This window comes from Eptatretus burgeri, chromosome 7 (genome assembly GCF_056783735.1).
Source record: "Eptatretus burgeri isolate ZD-2024b chromosome 7, Ebu_testis_v1, whole genome shotgun sequence".
In the NCBI taxonomy this organism is placed as follows: Eukaryota; Metazoa; Chordata; class Myxini; order Myxiniformes; family Myxinidae; genus Eptatretus; species Eptatretus burgeri.
In genome coordinates, this window is record NC_140967.1 from 14425699 (window position 1) to 14446381 (window position 20683).

The 20683-nt window shown below is 45.3% G+C and overlaps 1 protein-coding gene across 6 annotated transcripts in view; it reads right to left on the reverse strand.

Moving 5' to 3' along the window:
- The window catches only part of LOC147022716 (ninein-like protein), a 131000-nt gene that overhangs the window by 44603 nt on the left and 65714 nt on the right, over positions 1-20683 (reverse strand). For all 6 annotated transcript variants that reach the window (XM_085887513.1, XM_085887512.1, XM_085887514.1 and 3 more), the window contains one exon: positions 13628-14235. In XM_085887513.1, coding sequence (XP_085743639.1) covers positions 13628-14235 — 608 coding nt within the window. The remainder of the gene's footprint in view (positions 1-13627; positions 14236-20683) is intronic.

Here is a 20683-nt window from a genome sequence, read left to right on the forward strand (position 1 = left end):
GGAGTGTTTTGTTTAAAATCACATGGAGTAGTGCTCACATGGTACAAAAGTTTGCTTAGACAACCCAGTTAAGATGTGTTCAGTTTTGGTTGTATTACAAAAGGATATCAAGCTGTATTATGGGAGAGTGTTTGGAGCATGGCTACAAGAAGGATTACAGCACTGATGGCTCCAAATGAAGAAAGATTTCAGAAAGATAAAGTACAAGACTAAGTCGATTAGAGAAGAAAAAGTGCAGATTTGATCGAAGCATTTACCCGTAAGCAACGCAAGCCAGGATTTTTTTTAATTTGAAAAACGTCATTGTTGCATGGTATGCAAAAGTACAAAAATGGCGAGAGGCTAAAAAGAAAATATTATTGGTTATCAAGTTATAACAACTTAACTATTATACAAAATTGCAACTAACATGGCCACCAATTCTCAGAAAAAAAAAATATAAATATATATATATATATATATATTTTCACAATTTTATCGGGATTAAACGTCATTAACCTTTTTATAACTTTTAACTGCCCCTTTCGATCTTTTTCACTTAAAAACCTCACGGGTTGGCAACCACGAGGTTAAGGGAGATTTCTCCTCAATTGCCCCACTGAAGGTGTTGTGAAAAAGAGAGGTCACGAAGATGGTGTCGGTGGCACCCAAAGTACCCCAGGAAGGACGACACTTCCCAACCCTCTTCCACTCCCTCCTTCCCCCAGTGTAACCACCGGCTGTGTTTGTTCTTATGTTTAAATAAGTCAACCCTGGCATTGTCTTATGTCTGTCTGCATGTGTGTGCACAAATTTTTTTTTTTATTTTTTTTTATTTTTTTTTTTTGTATACCTTGGTCGAGGCTCGTATGAGAGCTAACACACAACTCACAGCAAGGAGGCATGAGACACGAGGGGTGGGAGTGGAAGGGACAAAACATTGGGGAACAGACACAGGTGAACTGTGGAAGGGAGAGGGATGGGGATGGGACGGGGAACATGGCGAGGAGAAGATGGACATTACAGTGACTTTCAGGAAGGAAAGCAGGAGAATTGAAGGAAGTGGGCTTGGGTGGATTATCGGGGGTAGAAAAGATCGAGGATTTGGATGGGGGAAGATAAGAGGTGGTGGTGAACAGCTGTTTTGAAAGCCTGGAGGGAAGAATGGGAAAGAATAGAGTGAGGAAGTTTATTCCAAAGGCGGGAAAAAGAGGAATGAAAGAGTGAAGATGAGCAGTGATTCGTGATTTTGGTAGTTTTACCAGAAGGGGGTTGTTGGCGGACCCTGACCGCCCTGTGGAAATGCGGTTGGGACAAATCGCAGCGAGAGCAGGGGGGCAAGGCTGGAGAGGAGTCGGTAGAAGACAGAAAGACCACCGACCAACCTGCGGTGATTGAGTGAGAGGCCCAAAGACTCAGCTTCATTGCGGGAGATGCCAATGATCTTAAAAGCCCTGGTTTCGACAGCGTGAAGTCGAGAAAGGTGGGAGGCAGGAGCACCAGCCCAGAGGGGAGAGCAGTACTCCATCAGGCTACGGACAAAAGCTTTGTAAGTAGTCAGGAGCTCAAGAGGGCCGAGGAAGGACTTTGCACGACGGAGGATTCCCAGTCGGCGACTGGCTTTTGAGGCAAGGTTGGAAATGTGACTTTCCCAGGAAAGGTCATGGCAGATAGTGAGACCCAGAAGCTTGAAAGAAAAGACTTCTTCCAGAGGATTGTTGAGAAAGTGGATGGGGGGTTTTGTAAACGGTCCTTTCGAAGAGACATAGTGAGAGTGTGAGATTTGTGTGGATTGAAAGACATGTTCCACGTGTTGGACCAGTTTGTGATTTTATCCAGATCTGCAGTGAGCGAAGAAGCTGCTGCTTGCCGGTCTGAGGGATGACAGATGGTACGGCAGAGGGTGGAGTCATCGGCAAAGAGAAATAGAGGATTTTCCAGAGAGTCCGAGAGATCATTGATGAAAACCAGAAAAAGAACAGGGCCCAGAACGCTACCTTGAGGAACTCCAGCCTGCACAGGAAGAGGGGATGAAAGAACTCCATTTAGGGCCACACGTTGACTGCGACAGGAGAGGAAGTCTGCGAGCCATGAGTGGAGATGGCCTTGAATACCATGGGAAGAGAGTTTGGTGAGTAGGGCAGGGTGCCAGACTGTGTCAAAAGCACGTGATATGTCCAGGGATACGGCTCGGATTTCCTGTCTGGCATTGAGGACCTCCATCCATTGATGGGAGAGCAGTAGCAGCATATCCAGGGTAGAGTGACCTGGTCTGAAACCAAATTGATGATTGGAAATCAAGCCATTGGAGAAGAGGAAGGATTTCATGTCTGAAGCAATGATGGATTCCATAACCTTGCTGATGATTGGGAGAAGGCTGATTGGTCTGTAGTTACAGGGATCTGTTTTTGCACCTTTTTATGCAGGGCAGTGATGTTAGCAGATTTCCAAGCAGATGGCAGATGACCTTGGGAAAATGAGAGGGTGAATAGAACAGAGAGAGGGTGAGCAAGAGCAGAAGAGCAGGCTTTGAGGACACGTGGGCTGATGCCGTCTGGACCGGTTGCAGAATCTGACTCGAGGTTTGAAAGCAAGCTCTCCACCTTGTCAGGAGAAAAGGATACAGAGTCCAGGGACAGTTGGGTGCGACTGGGTAAAGTGGGTAGAGATAGTGATGGGTTTGGGACACAAGATTTAGCTGCAAACACCGAGTTTAGACATTCAGCTTTATCACGTGTGGAATCAGCAGTGCGGCCATTTGAGGTAAGGGAGGGGATGGAGGGGGAACATACACCAGAAACAGATTTGATTAAACGCCACCAGGATTTTGAGGAGGGAGAGAGGTCTGAGAGTTCAGACTTGAGATGAGAAAGATGTTGTTTTCTGGCTCTCCTGAGGGTAGATACACACTTGTTCCGAGCTTTGTGGAAAGAACTGAGATTGCCCTCAGTTGGGTTTGCTTTCCATGAGGCAAAGGCAAGTTGTTTCAGGACAACTGCCTCGCCACAAGCTTCAGTAAACCAAGGGCGGGAGGAAGGGTAAGACAACTGAACACGAGAGGGGATAAATCTGTGCATGAGGGAGAGCAAGTTTCTTTGAAAGAATTTTGTTTTAGCTATTATGTAAGCCTCGGACCCGAAAAAACAAAAAACAAATAGTGAATTTCTAAAATGATCAACAAAATGAAAAATCCATGAAATCTCCCTGCTTGTTAAGTTTGATAGCATTGTTTATTAGAAGAAAAAAAACAACATAATCTTTTGCATATCTTGGAATATTCAGAATCAGACGATTGCATTAGTTTCGGTTTTTTCCAGTGTTGTCATTTCTGTTCCGTTTGATTTTTCAGGACATTTTCAGCAGTGGGTAACACAAAAACGTCACTTAAAATTACCACTTGTTTTCCAGACAAATGAAAAAGCTCCCACTGCACTCGTTTCCCTACCCAGCTCGTACCACCGATCCCAAAAATTAAATTGAAACTCATTTCAAAACTACACCAGATGTCATGGAATTTGAAACATTCGGAAAGTATTCAACAAAGCAGATCACCGACTAATGATCCGTCATGATTACATTTTATTTAAGTGATGGCAAAAGTTAAATAAGGATAAAATTAATTAGCATCAAAAATTAAAAGAAGATGAAAACCCCCAAAATCGTAAAACATGTTTCCTTAAAATAAGGCAGAGCCGATTTAAAATTTAACAGTTCGAGATTTCAAGAAATCACTCATCATCTGACAAACATAAATTTTTATTCCAAGGAGAAATAATTGCCTTGAATTATTGGAATGTTTTATGTTGTACAGACCCGAGGATGAGTTATTTCTTTAGTCTATGTGTAGATACACCTTTGCCCCTCGAGTATGGGTTTGGGGGGTATGCGTTGAGGTTAGCTCGTGTTTTCCCAGAGTGATGCTTTTCCTCCACTCCAACCCCCCCCCCAAACCTCGCTCCTTTCAACAATTCCTCATTTATCCCATGTGTCCGTTCCAAACCAACTGCTCTTTTCAATCTTTCCTCCTTCACCCCATCAGTACGTTCCAAACTGCTCCGCTCCTTTTGATCTTTCCTCCTATACCCCATCGGTCCGTTCCAAACCCCCTCTGTTCCTTTCAATCCTTCCTCTTTCACCCAATTGGTCTGTTCCAACAATCCCACCCCCAACTGCTACGTTCAACAATCCCTCCTTTACCCCATCAGTCTGTTCTCCCAATCCGCCTTTCAACAATCCCCCAATTACCCCCTTGACCAAACCTCAAGTCAACGGTCCCTCCTTTATACATTGGTCTGTCTGCATCCCTCTCCATTTCCACTCCATCTGTGCATTATTTAATTTCACACGTTCATGGCACAAAACACGACACTTGCTATGCGCGGCCTGTGGTACGGCGCTTCTCATATGCAAACAGTATGTACAGGACAAAGGAGGTTGTGTGCGTGCATGGAGGGGCTGGGGGTGTTTTCCGCATATGAAAGGAGGGGCTGGGGCACTCATGGTGATCACCACAAAATGATGTGGCATTTTCCACAAGCTACATTGAGGACACACCTACATCAGATGCGAACCGATGAGGAAGAAGCTCGCACAAGATGAGATGGGGAGAAAGCCAGATGCAGAGAGGAGAAAGAAGCTGAAGCAGGCAGAAACCGGTGGGGTTGGAATCTGGATGGGGAGGAGGTGGGGTGAGAATATGGAGGGAAGGGGATGGGGTGGGGGGTAGGGTAGGAGGAGGAGGGTGGGGTAGGAGGAGAAGGCAGGGGAAGAGGTGCGAGGAGGGACCCCGTGTTGCCGGACACCTTTACTAGTTTGAATTAATTAATAACAAAGTAATGTAGAAGGGCACTCGGGAGAGCAAATACTTCTGCCACATAATGCCTGATCCACGAGAACATATCAGGCTCATTACATTTTCAAAATATCATGCAAAAAAGTGCTATATCGTTTTTGGCCCGATCTCTCAATGGTGAAGAATCACTTTAAAAATTAAATAATTATCGTGTCCAGATCCACATTTGGATCTTCACCAAAATCAAATCAATTCGTCCTTGCCACACATCCAGCCTGTCCACCAAGTTTCATCTGAATCCGTCCACAACTTTTTGAGGTATCTTGCTCTATATTAGTTTAGTCCTATCTCTCAATGGTGAAGAATCACTTAAAAAATTATCAGATCCGGATCCGGATTCGGATCTTCACCAAAATTGAATCAATTCTTCCTTGTCACACACCCAACATGTCCACCAAGTTTCATTCGAATCCATCAAAAAAAAATTGAGATATCGTGCTATATATCATTTCCGGGCCAGTCTCTCAATGGTGAAGAATCATTTAAAAAAATTCAAGGAGTCGGATCCGGATCCGGATCACTCTGGTGATATCCCTATCGGCCTTCAGCTGAGCCCGTCTATCGTTCAGTTTCATTCATAGTGTGCTGTATCAAAGATATGGATGGAAAATTATGGTACTGTGGAGGAAAAATTTATATTAATGTATTCTAAATTGTAACAAATGGGGTTTGAGAAATGTAAGTTTTATGTCTTGGTCTGGGCTGATAACAGCGAACCTTTGCCTCGAAATGTACGTAGTGGCTTCTCGCCTAGAGGATACGTATGCAGTCTGGGTTGGTAGCCCCCACCACTCTCCCATGAAAGTATAAAATGCTTTGAAATGTAAAATTGTTTTAGTGCAAGCACGTGAGGAAGTATGGTATCTCAGTGGCTTGTACTCCTTGGGACTGACCAAGCTCCAAGTCAGAAGAAAACTCTCTGATGTAATGTGGAAGTCAATTGAATCGGGTTGGTTAAACTGTTAACTAAAAGTAAGAATAAATGAAATAGAACCAAATGATATTGCAACAAATGGGGATTCTTAAATTCATTGTACGAGGGTGAGAAGTGTATGGTGGATAATTAGAAAATAAATTGTTTCACAAAGAAAGGACTTGTGTGGACATCTGTTATCAGTGTCGGTGGGTTTTATGCAGGATTTTATAACCAAATCGGACAAATGTTAAACTCTGCCTGAAGTTAAATCGGATTCCACAATCAACCAGGAAGAATCCTTCAACGATCACAATGGGGTGGGTGAAAAATCCACAACAGTACTATGTTTCTTTGTGCTGCAGTGCCAACAGTTAACAGGCGTAGGTTTGTCAACCAATCAGAATATCAGGTTTATTCAGCCCATTCCACGCAGGAGTATCAACCAATGAGAGTCCGACCTCAATTCAGTCTGATGAGTAAACAACATGGCGGCACCCTCACACGAGCTGCCGGGGATTGGGGAAATGATGTATGTAAAAGCCTCCAAACCTGTTATTTCGTGCACACTACATCTCGATTCGGTCAAGAAAGAAGAAGCTCAGCATTTTACCACCACCCGCTGGCAGAAAATTCGTTTATGTGGTGAGCAGTAGTCAAAATTCAGAGGCTTCAATCACAATTTAGCTGAAGCGATATCTCATCTCTTGCCTTTGGAATGTTCGGACCTGCCTGCCGACGTCGGTTTCCACCCAACCTGTTATCGACGTTTCATTGACAAAAAACGTTTAGATGTTGCTGCAAAGAAAGTTACTCGAAATGAGGAGCACACCTTGTTGGAAGGCCAGTGAGGTGGCTGCTAGTGTTACTCGGCCTACAACAATTCTAACAGGTGGGGAAAGAAAAGAATCTGCAGGACATCATCTGCCACCAACCCCAAAGAAACTTCGGTCTTGGTCAACCTTTCCTAGCAGAAGGACCATATCACGGGTATTGCCAGCTGTTAGGAAAGCTGTATCATTTGCAACAAAGAAGAAAGGTTTGTGAAAGTAGCGGGGAAGCGACGACAAGATACCTTGTCCAAAGCTGAAACAAAAACATCTGGTACGAATTACTCCGTCAGTACTTTCTACGGCTACTCCATTCTACGTTGACCGGTCATTCTCATTCTCCGCGCCTCGACACAGGGTTCCCAGCGACCCGAGTAAAATCAAAATCATTTTCGAGAGTATCAAAAACCCTCGAAAATTGACCTTTCTATCTTCAATTGAGCACATTTCAAATGTTTTCACAGCTGCTGATTATCCGGTCTTGTTTTCACTTCTGTGACTTGTACTGTTATCCCTAGCCACAAGGAGTGACACGGTTATGGGTACCTCGAAAAGGGCCCGTTTTCTGGAGTAAAACACTCGGAAAATGTATATTTTTGGTCTCAAAAACCCTCGAAAATGTTTTGTGTCTGATGCTGTGAAATGCATAAGAAATATTAAGTTTTTGATCCATTATTACCAGTAACCTTACCGTCAGTGACTAGTGTCCATCGTTTTTATCGAGGAAACTTGAGTAAGATATCAGTTGACATGAATAGGATGTTCGAAGATAAGATCTGGCCTTCTCGCATTAAGGTGCCAAGGGTTACGCGATGAAATTGTACTTTATTACATTCTCTCATCAGATTCAATACTGTGTGTGGAATAAACATCGCACATATCTGATCCAGACATTACATCTTAAATGGTCTGTTGTACCCTTTGTTCCGTCGCAGCATTTTTTAAAGGATTTACACAGTGGTATTGTTACGGGGCCAGGTACCGGTGGCGAGCACGACCGCTAGAGGGAGCAGTAGAGTCGGCTCCACGGAACACACCGGAATTGAGGTCGTGCCTTTTGGATAAGTCCGAAAGGCACGGGTCCCTTACTGGACCATGAATCGCCAATAATTCGACCGCGTGGGGTAGGGTCAATTTTTTTTTTTTTTTGTATACCTTGGTCGAGGCTCGTATGAGAGCAAACACACAACTCACAGCAAGGAGGCATGAGACAAGAGGGGCGGGAGTGGAAGGGACAAAACAGTGGGAAACAGACACATTAGGTGAACTGTGGAAGGGAGAGGGATGGGGATGGGACGGGGAACATGGCGAAGAGAAGATGGACATTTCAGGGACTTTCAGGAAGGAAAGCAGGAGAAATGAAGGAAGTGGGCTTGGGTGGATTATCGGGGGTAGAAAAGATCGAGGATTTGGATGGGGGAAGATAAGAGGTGGTGGTGAACAGCTGTTTTGAAAGCCTGGAGGGAAGAATGGGAAAGAATAGAGTGAGGAAGTTTATTCCAAAGGCGGGAAAAAAAGAGGAATGAAAGAGTGAAGATGAGCAGTGATTCGTGATTTTGGTAGTTTTACCAGAAGGGGGTTGTTGGCGGACCTTGAGCACCCTGTGGAAATGTGGTGGGAACAAATCGCAGAGAGAGCAGGGGGGCAAGGCTGGAGAGGAGTCGGTAGAAGACAGAAAGACCACCGACCAACCTGCGGTGATTGAGTGAGAGGCCCAAAGACTCAGCTTCATTGCGGGAGATGCCGATGATCTTAAATGCCCTGGTTTCGACAGCGTTAAGCCGAGAAAGGTGGGAGGCAGGAGCACCAGCCCAGAGGGGAGAGCAGAACTCCATCAGGCTACGGACAAAAGCTTTGTAAGTGGTCAGGAGCTCAAGAGGGCCGAGGAAGGACTTAGCACGACGGAGGATTCCCAGTCGGCGACTGACTTTTGAGGCGAGGTTGGAAATGTGACTTTCCCAGGAAAGGTCATGGCAGATAGTGAGACCTAGAAGCTTGAAAGAAAAGACTTCTTCCAGAGGATTGTTGAGAAAGTGGATGGGGGGGTTTTGTAAACGGTCCTTTCGAAGAGACATAGTGAGAGTGTGAGATTTGTCTGGATTGAAAGACATGTTCCACGTGTTGGACCAGTTTGTGATTTTATCCAGATCTGCAGTGAGCGAAGAAGCTGCTGCTTGCCGGTCTGAGGGATGACAGATGGTACGGCAGAGGGTGGAGTCGTCGGCAAAGAGAAATAGAGGATTTTCCAGAGAGTCCGAGAGATCATTGATGAAAACCAGAAAAAGAACAGGGCCCAGAACGCTACCTTGAGGAACTCCAGCCTGCACAGGAAGAGGGGATGAAAGAACTCCATTTAGGGCCACACGTTGACTGCGACAGGAGAGGAAGTCTGCGAGCCATGAGTGGAGATGGCCTTGAATACCATGGGAAGAGAGTTTGGTGAGTATAGTAGGGCAGGGTGCCAGACTGTGTCAAAAGCACGTGATATGTCCAGGGATACGGCTCGGATTTCTTGTCTGGCATTGAGGACCTACATCCATTGATGGGAGAGCAGAAGCAGCATATCCAGGGTAGAGTGACCTGGTCTGAAACCAAATTGATGATTGGAAATCAAGCCATTGAAGAAGAGGAAGGATTTCATATCTGAAGCGATGATGGATTCCATCACCTTGCTGATGATTGGGAGAAGGCTGATTGGTCTGTAGTTACAGGGATCTGTTTTTGCACCTTTTTTATGCAGGGCAGTGATGTTAGCAGATTTCCAAGCAGATGGCAGATGACCTTGGGCAAATGAGAGGGTGAATAGAACAGAGAGAGGGTGAGCAAGAGCAGAAGAGCAGGCTTTGAGGACACGTGGGCTGATGCCGTCTGGACCGGTTGCAGAATCTGACTCGAGGTTTGAAAGCAAGCTCTCCACCTTGTCAGGAGAAAAGGATACAGAGTCCAGGGACAGTTGGGTGTGACCAGGTAAAGTGGGTAGAGATAGTGATGGGTTTAGGACACAAGATTTAGCTGCAAACACCGAGTTTAGACATTCAGCTTTATCACGTGTGGAATCAGCAGTGCGGCCATTTGAGGTAAGGGAGGGGATGGAGGGGGAACATACACCAGAAACAGATTTGATTAAACGCCACCAGGATTTTGAGGAGGGAGAGAGGTTTGAGAGTTCAGACTTGAGATGAGAAAGATGTTGTTTTCTGGCTCTCCTGAGGGTAGATACACACTTGTTCCGAGCTTTGTGGAAAGAACTGAGATTGCCCTCAGTTGGGTTTGCTTTCCATGAGGCAAAGGCAAGTTGTTTCAGGGCAACTGCCTCGCCACAAGCTTCAGTAAACCAAGGGCGGGAGGAAGGGTAAGACAACTGAACACGAGAGGGGATAAATCTGTGCATGAGGGAGAGCAAGTTTCTTTGAAAGAATTCCCAGGATGAGTTGATGTTTGAGAAAGTAGTGATAGGAGACCAGTCTGTAAGTTTGATGGCTGCTCGGAGACCCTGCCAGTCGGCTTGAGTGAAATGCCAGACTCGACGGCGGTGAGGTGGTTCTCTGATAACAGCCAGAGAGATGTCCACTTTGACAAGGACGTGGTCAGAAGAACCAATTGGAGCGAAGGAAGAGCAGCAGATATTGTCAGGGAAATTTGTCAAAACCAGATCCAGAAGAGATGGAGTACCATTGGTGAAACTTAAATATACCGAATTACCCACGCGAGCAAAGCTACCGGAGAATTCACACCCTCGACGGACCTCAAGTGGAACGAGCCATTACCGTGCCCGAACCGTGTGTAACCCGAGCGGAGGTTACCAAGGCCCATCGGTCCAAATGAACAATTTTACCCTCGCTATTTCTCAATACACACTGTGCCAAGCCAATGAAAGAAACACAGAAACGAGCTGGAACATTTAACAAAAGGGATATTTATTTATAATGGGGCAGAGGAACACGCAAGAAGGCAGAGTTAACCAAATAAAAGGAATGCAATTTACACACACAGCACTTAAACGTTTCTACTTACAAGATGGGCCCACACACAGACACACACCTCCCAAAATAAATGGTGGCCGCGGCCTTTATTGATACCCCCAGCTCGGAGGGAAGGTGAGCTGGAGGTAAGAGACTGGCTTAGACCTTCCCGCTTCGTGCGGTTCTCGACGATCTGGCCTGGCGGGACACGCACCCGCAAAACGATGCCGTTCCAAGCACCAGGTACGGAGGGTAGCGTCAGGCGCTGGCACGCTCCACCGGCAAAACAGGTGACGAGGCAGGCAGGCAAGCGATTCTCCTCCGGCTCGCAGGCAGGTGATTAACGGCGGGAAGACTCTCTCACTGGGTCGCCCCACACAATTATCCCTTTTTCTTGACAGGTGGGAGGGATCCGTCTCATGTCATTCCCCTCCACATTGGACAGGCATGTCGGGCGATCTCCAGGCCATCCGAGATTGGTCGGAGGGGGGGGGGGTGATCATGTCTTCACCCCTCGACCAGGAAGTCGAGCAGCAATATGTTGCGTTGGCTCTCCCATTGGCCGAGAGGCGGCAGACGTGCTCGCACCCCTCCGATTGGCTGGGAGGGGCGCCATGCCCGTTGTTGGAGCAAAATCCAAGACACCAACATCCCAAGAAACTCCGCCTGGCACATTGGACTCCGCCCACGCCTGTGTTTGACACGCATGTACGTGGAAAAGGCCGATGGTGAAGAAGCGAAGATGGGCGTTGTTGTTGTTGAAGTAGAGGATATAAAAACCTGACTATACAATAATTCATAGCGCACACATGTAATTCCCATTAGACAAATGGGGGATTCTAACTGTAAACACATACTTATCAAAATAACTGAGCTACGGGGACCGCTGTCTGTCTGCAATGGCTTCCAGATTCGTAACAGTATTACCTTCATGGTCACTGAGGTCACTGGATTATTGCCTTATCCCAGAGCCCTATCTTCTTGAAGTCAGCCTCTCTCCCAAGACTACTGGATCTGCCCCTGCCATAGCAACCTTAATGGTAACATGTAGGAGTTCCCACGTGCCCATATCGATCTGTGATACTGACGAAGATCCGAACCCTTGTCGCAGCGGATGGAAACATGGTGCCTTGAACGTAGTTGTTTTTTCTGAACGACAATGCGTCTTTCATAATATAATCCGCTGTGATGTAGTTAGAGTTCTGGGATGCTCCAAAATTATGGAATGGAGAGTAAGTGGTGCTGTTGGACGGTACCGAAGTTTCCAGATTCCGTGGCTGACTGACTGGAAAGTTATGAAATCATGAATATGCTACATCAGTTGGTTTTTGCCCCCTCAAAAACGAAAAAAAAGGTGTTTTCAAGTTGTCGACATATGCCCATCTTCAATAACAATGGTGCGATACTGATAGGACTCGTACAAATTAGTGCTGTGGGACTGACAGAAAGATGAGGTATCTTGGACCCTTGCTACAAGAGTTGTCGAGGGGCAAACATGGCCTCGGGGCCAAAAAAACGTACTTTTTGAACCCAAGTGACCACTTCAAAGTCATATTGACAAAATTTGGCACAGTTCTCGTGGAGAACTTTTAACAGAGGGATAAGTATGTCGTTAGCTACGATGAAATGCCAAGAACATGGCGATCCATGAGGTCCGGAACGAAACTCATGTTTTAGCCACCTTTTTGACATTCATCTGAAGGCCGACTATGCCGACCCCACTCTCATGAGGTTCTCCTCCTCACTCCTCTCGCCCAAAATAAAGAGTCGTGATTTCATATAATGACTAGAAAGATTGCATTGACGTGGTGCTGAAGGAGCACAGGTAATATGGATCAAATTACTTCATCCTGAATTAAAGTTCCTTCCTTCTATTTCCTTGAATAAAAAGCAAGTGGTTACGACTGCAGTATGCAAAGTTTAGGCACTGAAATTCCTCCGGAACTTCAAAAGCTCTAAAAATGACTGCCGTACTCCTTTTCTTAAGCAATCCGGGCTCAAGAAAAAAAAAGGAAGACAAAGTTAAGGGGGAAAAAGACAAAGCACTGACAGTGGGGGCAGTGAGGGAACAAGCAGGGTAATGAATGAAAAGGAAAAGAGAAAGGAAACACCAGACAGCAACGGACTCGAACGAGGCCGAAAAGTGCATCGTGACCAGACGAGAGCATGAGCCCAGCACAAAAGCACACGTGACGGCACTCATGAAAAAAAAAAAAACTACAACAATCATCAAAAATGTTCAAATAATTTTGGAACAGGTATCCTCAGCTTTTCCGAACAGCCTCCCTGAACAGAAAAGATGACAGGTATTTTACTAGATTGATTCCGGGCCTTCCTTGAATCAGCTATGAGAAGCGGCTGAAGGAGGCAGGGAATTATGCACCAGAAAGGAGAGGGTTACGAGGAGATATGACAGAGTTGTTTAAGATAATGAAGGGTAGACAAAATAAGTGCAGATTAATTATTCAGCAGAGTACACAGGGATAGGACCAGGGGCCATAGCCTGAGAGTAAAGAAGAGGAGAGTTAAGATGGTAGTAAGGCAGGGGACTTTTACTCAAAGAGTAGTTAATGCATGGAATGGTCTCCCCTGGAAAGGTAGTAGCAGCAGAAAAAGTAGATGAGTTAAAATTAGAATTAGATAGGTACCTGGAAGTATTGGATATACTGTAGAGGGGTATAGAGATGTTGGCAGGACATTTAGGTAGTTTGAGCATTAATGGGTGATTACGTGCATGCGTAGAGTGTTGTTTGTGGGGGGGTCTCTTCAAGGGGTGTTGTGTGGTTGATGGTGTGTGTCTTTTAACCAAGCCCATGCCCCCTCCCCTGGAAAGAAGGAAAAAAAACCCAAAAAATACAAAAACTATGAAAAAAAAAACCCTCCAAAAACATTTCATTAAAAATAAAAATAAAACATTTTGCATTTAATTATTTGATCTGGTGTTGATTAATTGGTGTAGTGTTCATGTGGTGCAGGCATGATGGGCTGAATGGCATCGACCTGTGTCTAATTTCCTTGTGTTGCTTTGCTCAATATATTACAACACCAATATATCAACCTTGACCCCTTCAAAAAGTTAAGGCACACTCACCTGCAATAACATTTCTGCTGTTGCATTCTTTCCTGCCCTTCTTCAAGTTGAGCCACCATGTCTGAAACCTTTGGGGCACAGCATTCCTCTCGCTCCAGAACTTGGACAAAGTTTTCTTCTTCCTCTATATTCATGGCCTCCAATGCATCCTGCAAATCATTTGTCGACTCTGCTTCCATTCCCACTCTGTCCACATTTCCCAAACCTTCAGTAACTCCTGGCATAGGCACCACCGGCCTGTTTCCGATCTCTCTTTCAGCTTCCTTCAATGCAGCTTGTAGGTTTTGAGTCTCCTGCTGGCTTAAAGAAAGAGCACATTTGGTTTCATAAAGTTCCTCACAAGTAGCCTTGTTGGAATCCTGCAGCAGCTGAAACTCTTCCTGCATTTCCTTAAAATAATGGTCCACTTCACTCGTGTCGTTCGTTTTTTGTTCCACTTCACATTTTAGTTGCTGCAACTCTTCAGTGGTTTTGACCAGTTCCGTTTCTACCTCAACCTGAAGCCTTTTTGATAACTTCAACTCCTCCAGTTGAGCTTCCAGAGCCTTGTGAGCATTTGATTCTCTCATGGCCATGAGCTGATCAAACTCCTGTTTGGAAACTTGCAGCTGCAATGAAAAAATAAATAAATTTTAAAAAGCAAGCAAAAAGACTAAGACAAACAAAATGACAATGCAAAGGTGATTCATAATTGTGGGGAATTTAAAATAACTTCTGGATCTACATTACAATCCAAACTGAATGAAATGCAAATACAGATGGTTGGACATGGCTAATGTATAAGAAAATTATATTATACACTCACACACTCAAAAACACACACACACACCTTCTCCCACACCCCTCACACTCAAACCTTCCACCAGACTACCCTCCCCCCCCACCAACCACCAAAAAAAAGCTTCAGCTAGCCCCACAATCCCCCCAACCCCCAATCCTGAACCATACCAATGCCTCCTCCCCCCCCCCCACCTTTAACTGTGTGGTCCCCAAACATTTGAGGTCTCCACTCTAACCAGAGACATCTCTGAATCCAGGCCACTGCCAATAAACAGACATCATCTGTAACAGAATTCTTCCTCCCACAGAATGTCCCGGACTCCTTTGCGGCTCTCCCCAACTATTGTCAACTCCGATTTGATAGGCTTGAAACAATAACTCAATTTCTCACTGCCACTTTAATGTCTTTACACCTCCCAACCCCCAGGAGTACCTCTGGCTGCAACTTCCCCTACGCTCCCAGCTCTGGGTCATCTGTGTGTTGTACCGTCCTCCGAACAGTGACAACTCCATATATATATATATATATATATATATATATATATATATATATATATATATATATATATATATATATATATATATATATATATATATATATATATATATATATATATACATATACATATCTCTACATGGACAATATTTTAACCACTCATCCCAACTCTCTCTTCTTCATATGTGGTGATTTCAATTGTCACCATGCAACTTGGCTGAGTGTTTATACTTCTCTCACCAGCCATGGCACTTCAACAAAGGACTTCCGATCATATGCTTGTGAAAGTCAACGTCTCTCTGGTTATTCTCAGAGACCTGCCTTTGTGTCGGAAAGTCTAGCAGTTCACTCGGACAGATTAACAGGGACCTCAAGCAGCCATCTCTCTTCAGGACTGGTCTCCCACATCTACTGCCCTTGATGTTAACTGAGCCTGGCAATTCATGCAGTTTCATCACATCTTGTCTTCAGTTATCCTATCTTCTTATTACCACTGTACACTGAATCCTGTGGTGAGGCAGTTGGTCTGAAAAAAAACTTTCCTTCTCTTCCTGGAAGGCAAATCCCACTGACGGAAATTTCAGTGCATTCTAACAACTCCGCAAAACAAGTGTGACAACTCTCAGGAAAGCCAGAAAACAACATCTGTCAAACCTCAAGAATGAACCATCAAACTCGTCTCCTCTAAAACTTGGTGGCGTCTTGTTAAGTCTGTCTCTGGAGTATGCTCCCCGAACCCCTCTTCCCTCTCTTCAAATGGTACCACAGCCGACTCCACTTGTGAGAAAGCCAAAATGCTTCAATTCTATGTTTGCTTCTAAATCTTGTCCCCAACCCCACTCTCTCAGTACCCATCCTTTTCTGTCACACCCAACTGCTCCTGTACTCTGTGTCTTTTGCAAATGAGAAGGTTCTTTGAATGCACGACTCTAACTCTGCTACTGGACTGGACAGCATCAGCTCACTTGTCCTTAAAAATATGCTCTGCTGCTCTTGCGCACATATATATATATATATATATATATATATATATATATATATATATATATATATATATATATATATATATATATATATATATATATATATATATATATATATATATATATATATATATATTGTTGCGGTTTTCGCGCCCGCCGGCGTGCGACGGCCACGTAACTCGAATCGCGGCACGTCGCCCACCGGACGGACAATCCAGTCGTGACCCTCTCGGACTAACGCCGGGAACCAGTCACGGGTGGACCTTTCGGTCTCACCGCGATCGAGCCAATCAGCCCCCGCGTGGGATAGGGTTGCTCGCCAAATTCGAACTACCTAAGTACCCACGCAGAGGGTAGACCGGGCGATCGCACCTCGCCGCAGGTCGACTTCGGACACGGGCCACTTAAGCGACCCGTTCCGTACTATCAGAATAACCGAGCGGTGTTATCGTCGACCTCGACGGTTCGATTAATTATCGGGCGTATTCAGCCCACTACCAACCCTTTACGTGAAGCAAGATGGGGATTCAATGGAGGAAAAGACGAAGCGAAGCGGGAGAACAGTTCAACAATAAAGCACATTTATTCGCGACGAACGGAAAGCACACAAAAAAAGAAAACACAATTCCATTTACACAAAAAGCAAACATAAAAGTGAAAACACAGTGCAGAGCTAATACCGACTACCGAGCACACGGCAACACTTATACAATTCTACTTCACAGACGGCGCCGACAACACATACCCAAAACCAAGGAAAAGAAATACCCCCAAGGATGGGGCAGGCCTGAGGCCGAGACCGGGTCGGGCCTACCCGTCTGGTGATGAGACGCGGAGCGGCGATGGCCCCGCAACCCGCGGGCCTCGTGGACAGTGCCTGGCAGGGGGTGGGAACGGGGCCCCCTTGGTCGCACTATCTCAGCGCGGGGGGAAACAGGAGGGGGTTGCTGATGCTCGGGGTATAGAGGATCTTTATTATGTGCGACGAGCGTCTCCACCTCGGCCAGGTCGCGCTGTCGGCCTCCCTCGGGTGCAGCTTCCTGGCACCGACGCGAGCACCCCCTCGTCCGACTCTCTTCAGCTTCTCCAGCCACTGCAGGCTTCGGGCTCCAGACTTCTTTCGTTCTCGTTTGCGACTCTTTCTCGTTCTCGACTCCTTCTCGTTCTCCTTTGCGACTCTCCCTCGTTCTCCTTCGCGACTCTCCTCTGACTGACGAACACCGTCCTTTTATCCCCCCGTAACTTCGCCTTTGACCCCCTCCCTTTGACCTTTCACCTCGCTCCCCATTGGCCCGAGAAAAAGTGGGCGTGAAGGCTTTTTGATCCACAAATTTGCATATATCGATCGCCCTGGGGGCGGGGCCAATTCGCCCCTCGCTCACCGATTGGACGGCAAAAAGTGGGCGTGTGTCGTTTTTGATCCGTTTTTGAAGCACAAAATCCGTGATTTTGTACACGCTGTTCAACGTGCGCCCTACACGAGTCCAGCATCGGTGCCCATGAGTGGCGCGAGATGACGGTGATGCGATGGTGGCGAGTTGTGACGGTAAAGGTCGTGGCGGTTGTGGTGAAGCGGCGTTGTGGTTGGTGGTTGTTGTTGTGGTTGTGATCATGGCGGTTGGTCCAAAATAAAGATAGTAAAAGAAAAACGGCTATCCTGAAGAGTCGCAGCACGTATAAATGACATGTATTCCCACTAGACAACGGGTTTGGGCCTAACTACACATGCACTTACCGAGATACCTCACCTGAGGGACCTGAATGGTGGTTTGCGAATCTGGTAACCACAACAATATATATATATATATATCTATATATATATATATATATATATATATATATATATATATATATATATATATATATATATATATATATCTCCTTTTCACCATGTCATCTTCCATCTGCTTGGAAATTCGCCAGCATCACTGCATTACATAGGAAAGTTGCAAAAACTGATCCCCTTTACTAAAGACCTATCAACTTACTTCCGATCATCGGCAAGGTCATGGAATCCATCATCGCAGTTGATAAAAATGCTTTCTTTTCTCCAACAACCTCATCACAGATCACAAATTTGGTTTCAGACCAGGTCACTCCACCTTGCAAATGCTGCTCTCCTCACCAAACAATGGATGGTCGAGGCCCTCAATGTCAAACAACAGTTCAGGGCCATATCTCTTGCTTTTGATAGTCTGGCATCCTGCCGAACTCTCAAAATCTCTGCCTATGGTATCCAAGGCCAACTCCACACAAGGCTTACTGACTTCCTCTACTCTCGTAGCCAACATGTGGCACTCAACGGAATCCTTTCATCTCCTTACTGTCAAGGCCCAGTCCTATTCTTGATTTTCATCAAATGATCTCTCTGACTCTGCAAAATCCTCTTTATATATTTGTTGATAACTACACTCTCTGCCATGACATCCCTCATCCTAAAGACAGGCAGGTTGCAGCCTCTTCCCTCTCTTCAGACCTTGAAAAAAAGAAAATCACAAGCTGGTCAAACACTTGGAATATGTCTTTCAATCTGACAAATCTCACATTCTCACTATAGATTTCACTCTCAGATTGGACCACCTAAATCTCCTCAAGATGATTGTTCAGAAAAAAATATGGAGGATTTGCGAGTCAATCAAACTCCTGGGTTTCATTATCAGTCACGATTTTCCTTGGGAAAGGCACATTCCAAAGTTGGCTTTCAAAGCAACATGCCAACTGGGCATCCTCCATCATACAAAGTCCTTCCTTGGCACCTGAACTCCTATCCACCTACAAGGACTTCATCCACAGGTTGATGGAGTACTGCTCAACCCGCTCAGCAAGCTCCTCACATCTTGCTCAGCTTGATGCTGTGGAAACCAAGGCTTTCAAGATCATTGAAATCTCCCACGCTGAAGCTGAGTCTATGGGCTTATCACTTCGCCATCGCAGACAGGTCAATGGTCTCACTGCCTTCTCCCACCTCCTGTCTGGTCTTGCTTTCTCTGCTCTGTCTATGCTTTGTTCCCCCACCCCCCCCCCCAAGGTTTCTGCAGGGCTTACACAGTCCACCATCAACACTTTTCTGGTAAAACTACTTAAATCCAGGGTCACTGCTCATGTCCACTCATTTGTTCATCTTTTTTTCTCCACCTTTGGAATCAACTTCCACATTCTTTTCAATCTCATTATTCCCTCCAGGTCTTCAAGACAGTTGTTCACCACCATCTCAGATCTGTCCCCAATCCAAAACCATTATCTTTTCAACCCTCGTTAACCCCACCCAAATCCCTCCTAATGATCCAATTTTCCTCCTTGGAGTTTCCTTCTCCATGCATGTGTACTTTGCACTGTTTCTGTCTGTTACGTCCTGATCCGTTCAGTATGCTAGCTCTTCCACAAGCCTCAACTATGTATTCAAAATAGTACAAGTTACAACAAGACTGCTTTAATTGGTGACCCATCTTTCCATCCTCCATAGTCTCAGATAAGGAGGTAATATCAACAGAATTTATTTTTTCCAAACTAATTTGACTGAGTGAGCATAAAAGCATCGCAACTACAAATTCGCTTGCAATTGTTAGTTTCAGTGAGGATAAATCGGGTTCGAGTGTACAAGACTTTAGTAGAATCAGTGTGTGTGCATGTACAGCATGTATGTACTGGCAGGATATGTTGCCAGGCTGGCCAGGAAGTACGTACACTCGCCTCTACGCTCTCTAGCTTGGGTTTGAATCTTGGCCCAGCTATAGTTTTCTTCTACCTCTGCATTCATGGCACACTCGTGGTCGGCTGAGCAAGCACATAAGACGTTGGCCATTATAAAGCTTGCAGTGAGGCACCCTCCGTTAGTGTGAGAAATTCCTGAGGTTATCCCGAAGACTCAATGGCTGAGTTGGCTGTCACCACGTAAGCAATGAGGTCCTTAGGTTCAGTCAGGATTTTTTCCACACCAGCCCCACACAGGAATTCAGTAATGTTTATCAAATACATTTTAGCTTGTATGTTTGTTTGTTTTTATGACTAGTATGCACTCCTAAACTGCTGGATGGAACGAGTTGAAATTTGTTGGTTATATTTGGGGTGTGCCCGAGGAGGTTTTGGGCAAGATTTAAAAAAAAATCTTCTTTTTTTTTTTAAAACAGAGAAGCCATGGGGGATCGGGAGGGAAGAACGATGCAAATTCTCCATGGAGATGTGAAAAATGTATAGTGCCACCGAGTGATGGTGGTAGAGGGTATTACAATTCAGTTCAAGAGATTACTTGGAATTTCACACTGTACACATGGCATAATGCAAGTGCTTTACTTACGACTGCCAGAGGGAGAGGGACATTACCGTGGGGAGCGGGTGTTTCTAGTATTCGAGTATATAATTAATGAAAGACGGATCACAAATTTGTTTTGCTACTAGCATCATTCCAGAGGAGCGGCTTCCTCCAGATGGAGTGCCCCGATACATTAGCACAGGAACTTGGTCAGGATACAAGTACCCAAAAATAAGTTGGTATTTTTCAAAGAGGACCGTCGGATCTTTAACATCTTCATTGATATGCCAACAGACTGGACAGTTGGCTTATAGATGTTTAGGAAATTGAATCCAGACTCGACAGCTCTAAAGCGAGAATGCTACCTCTGAGCTATCCTGCCAGTCCAAGAAAGTGGTGAAGGACATGCACGTATGGCATCTCGTACTGCGATTAAAAGCATTACATGCATACATTTATTGGAAACTTCAGGGGAGGACATGATAGAAAAGCGTTTGAGTGTGGGAATCATGAGCTGCCTAGATGTAAATCATCAGCCAGATGTACAA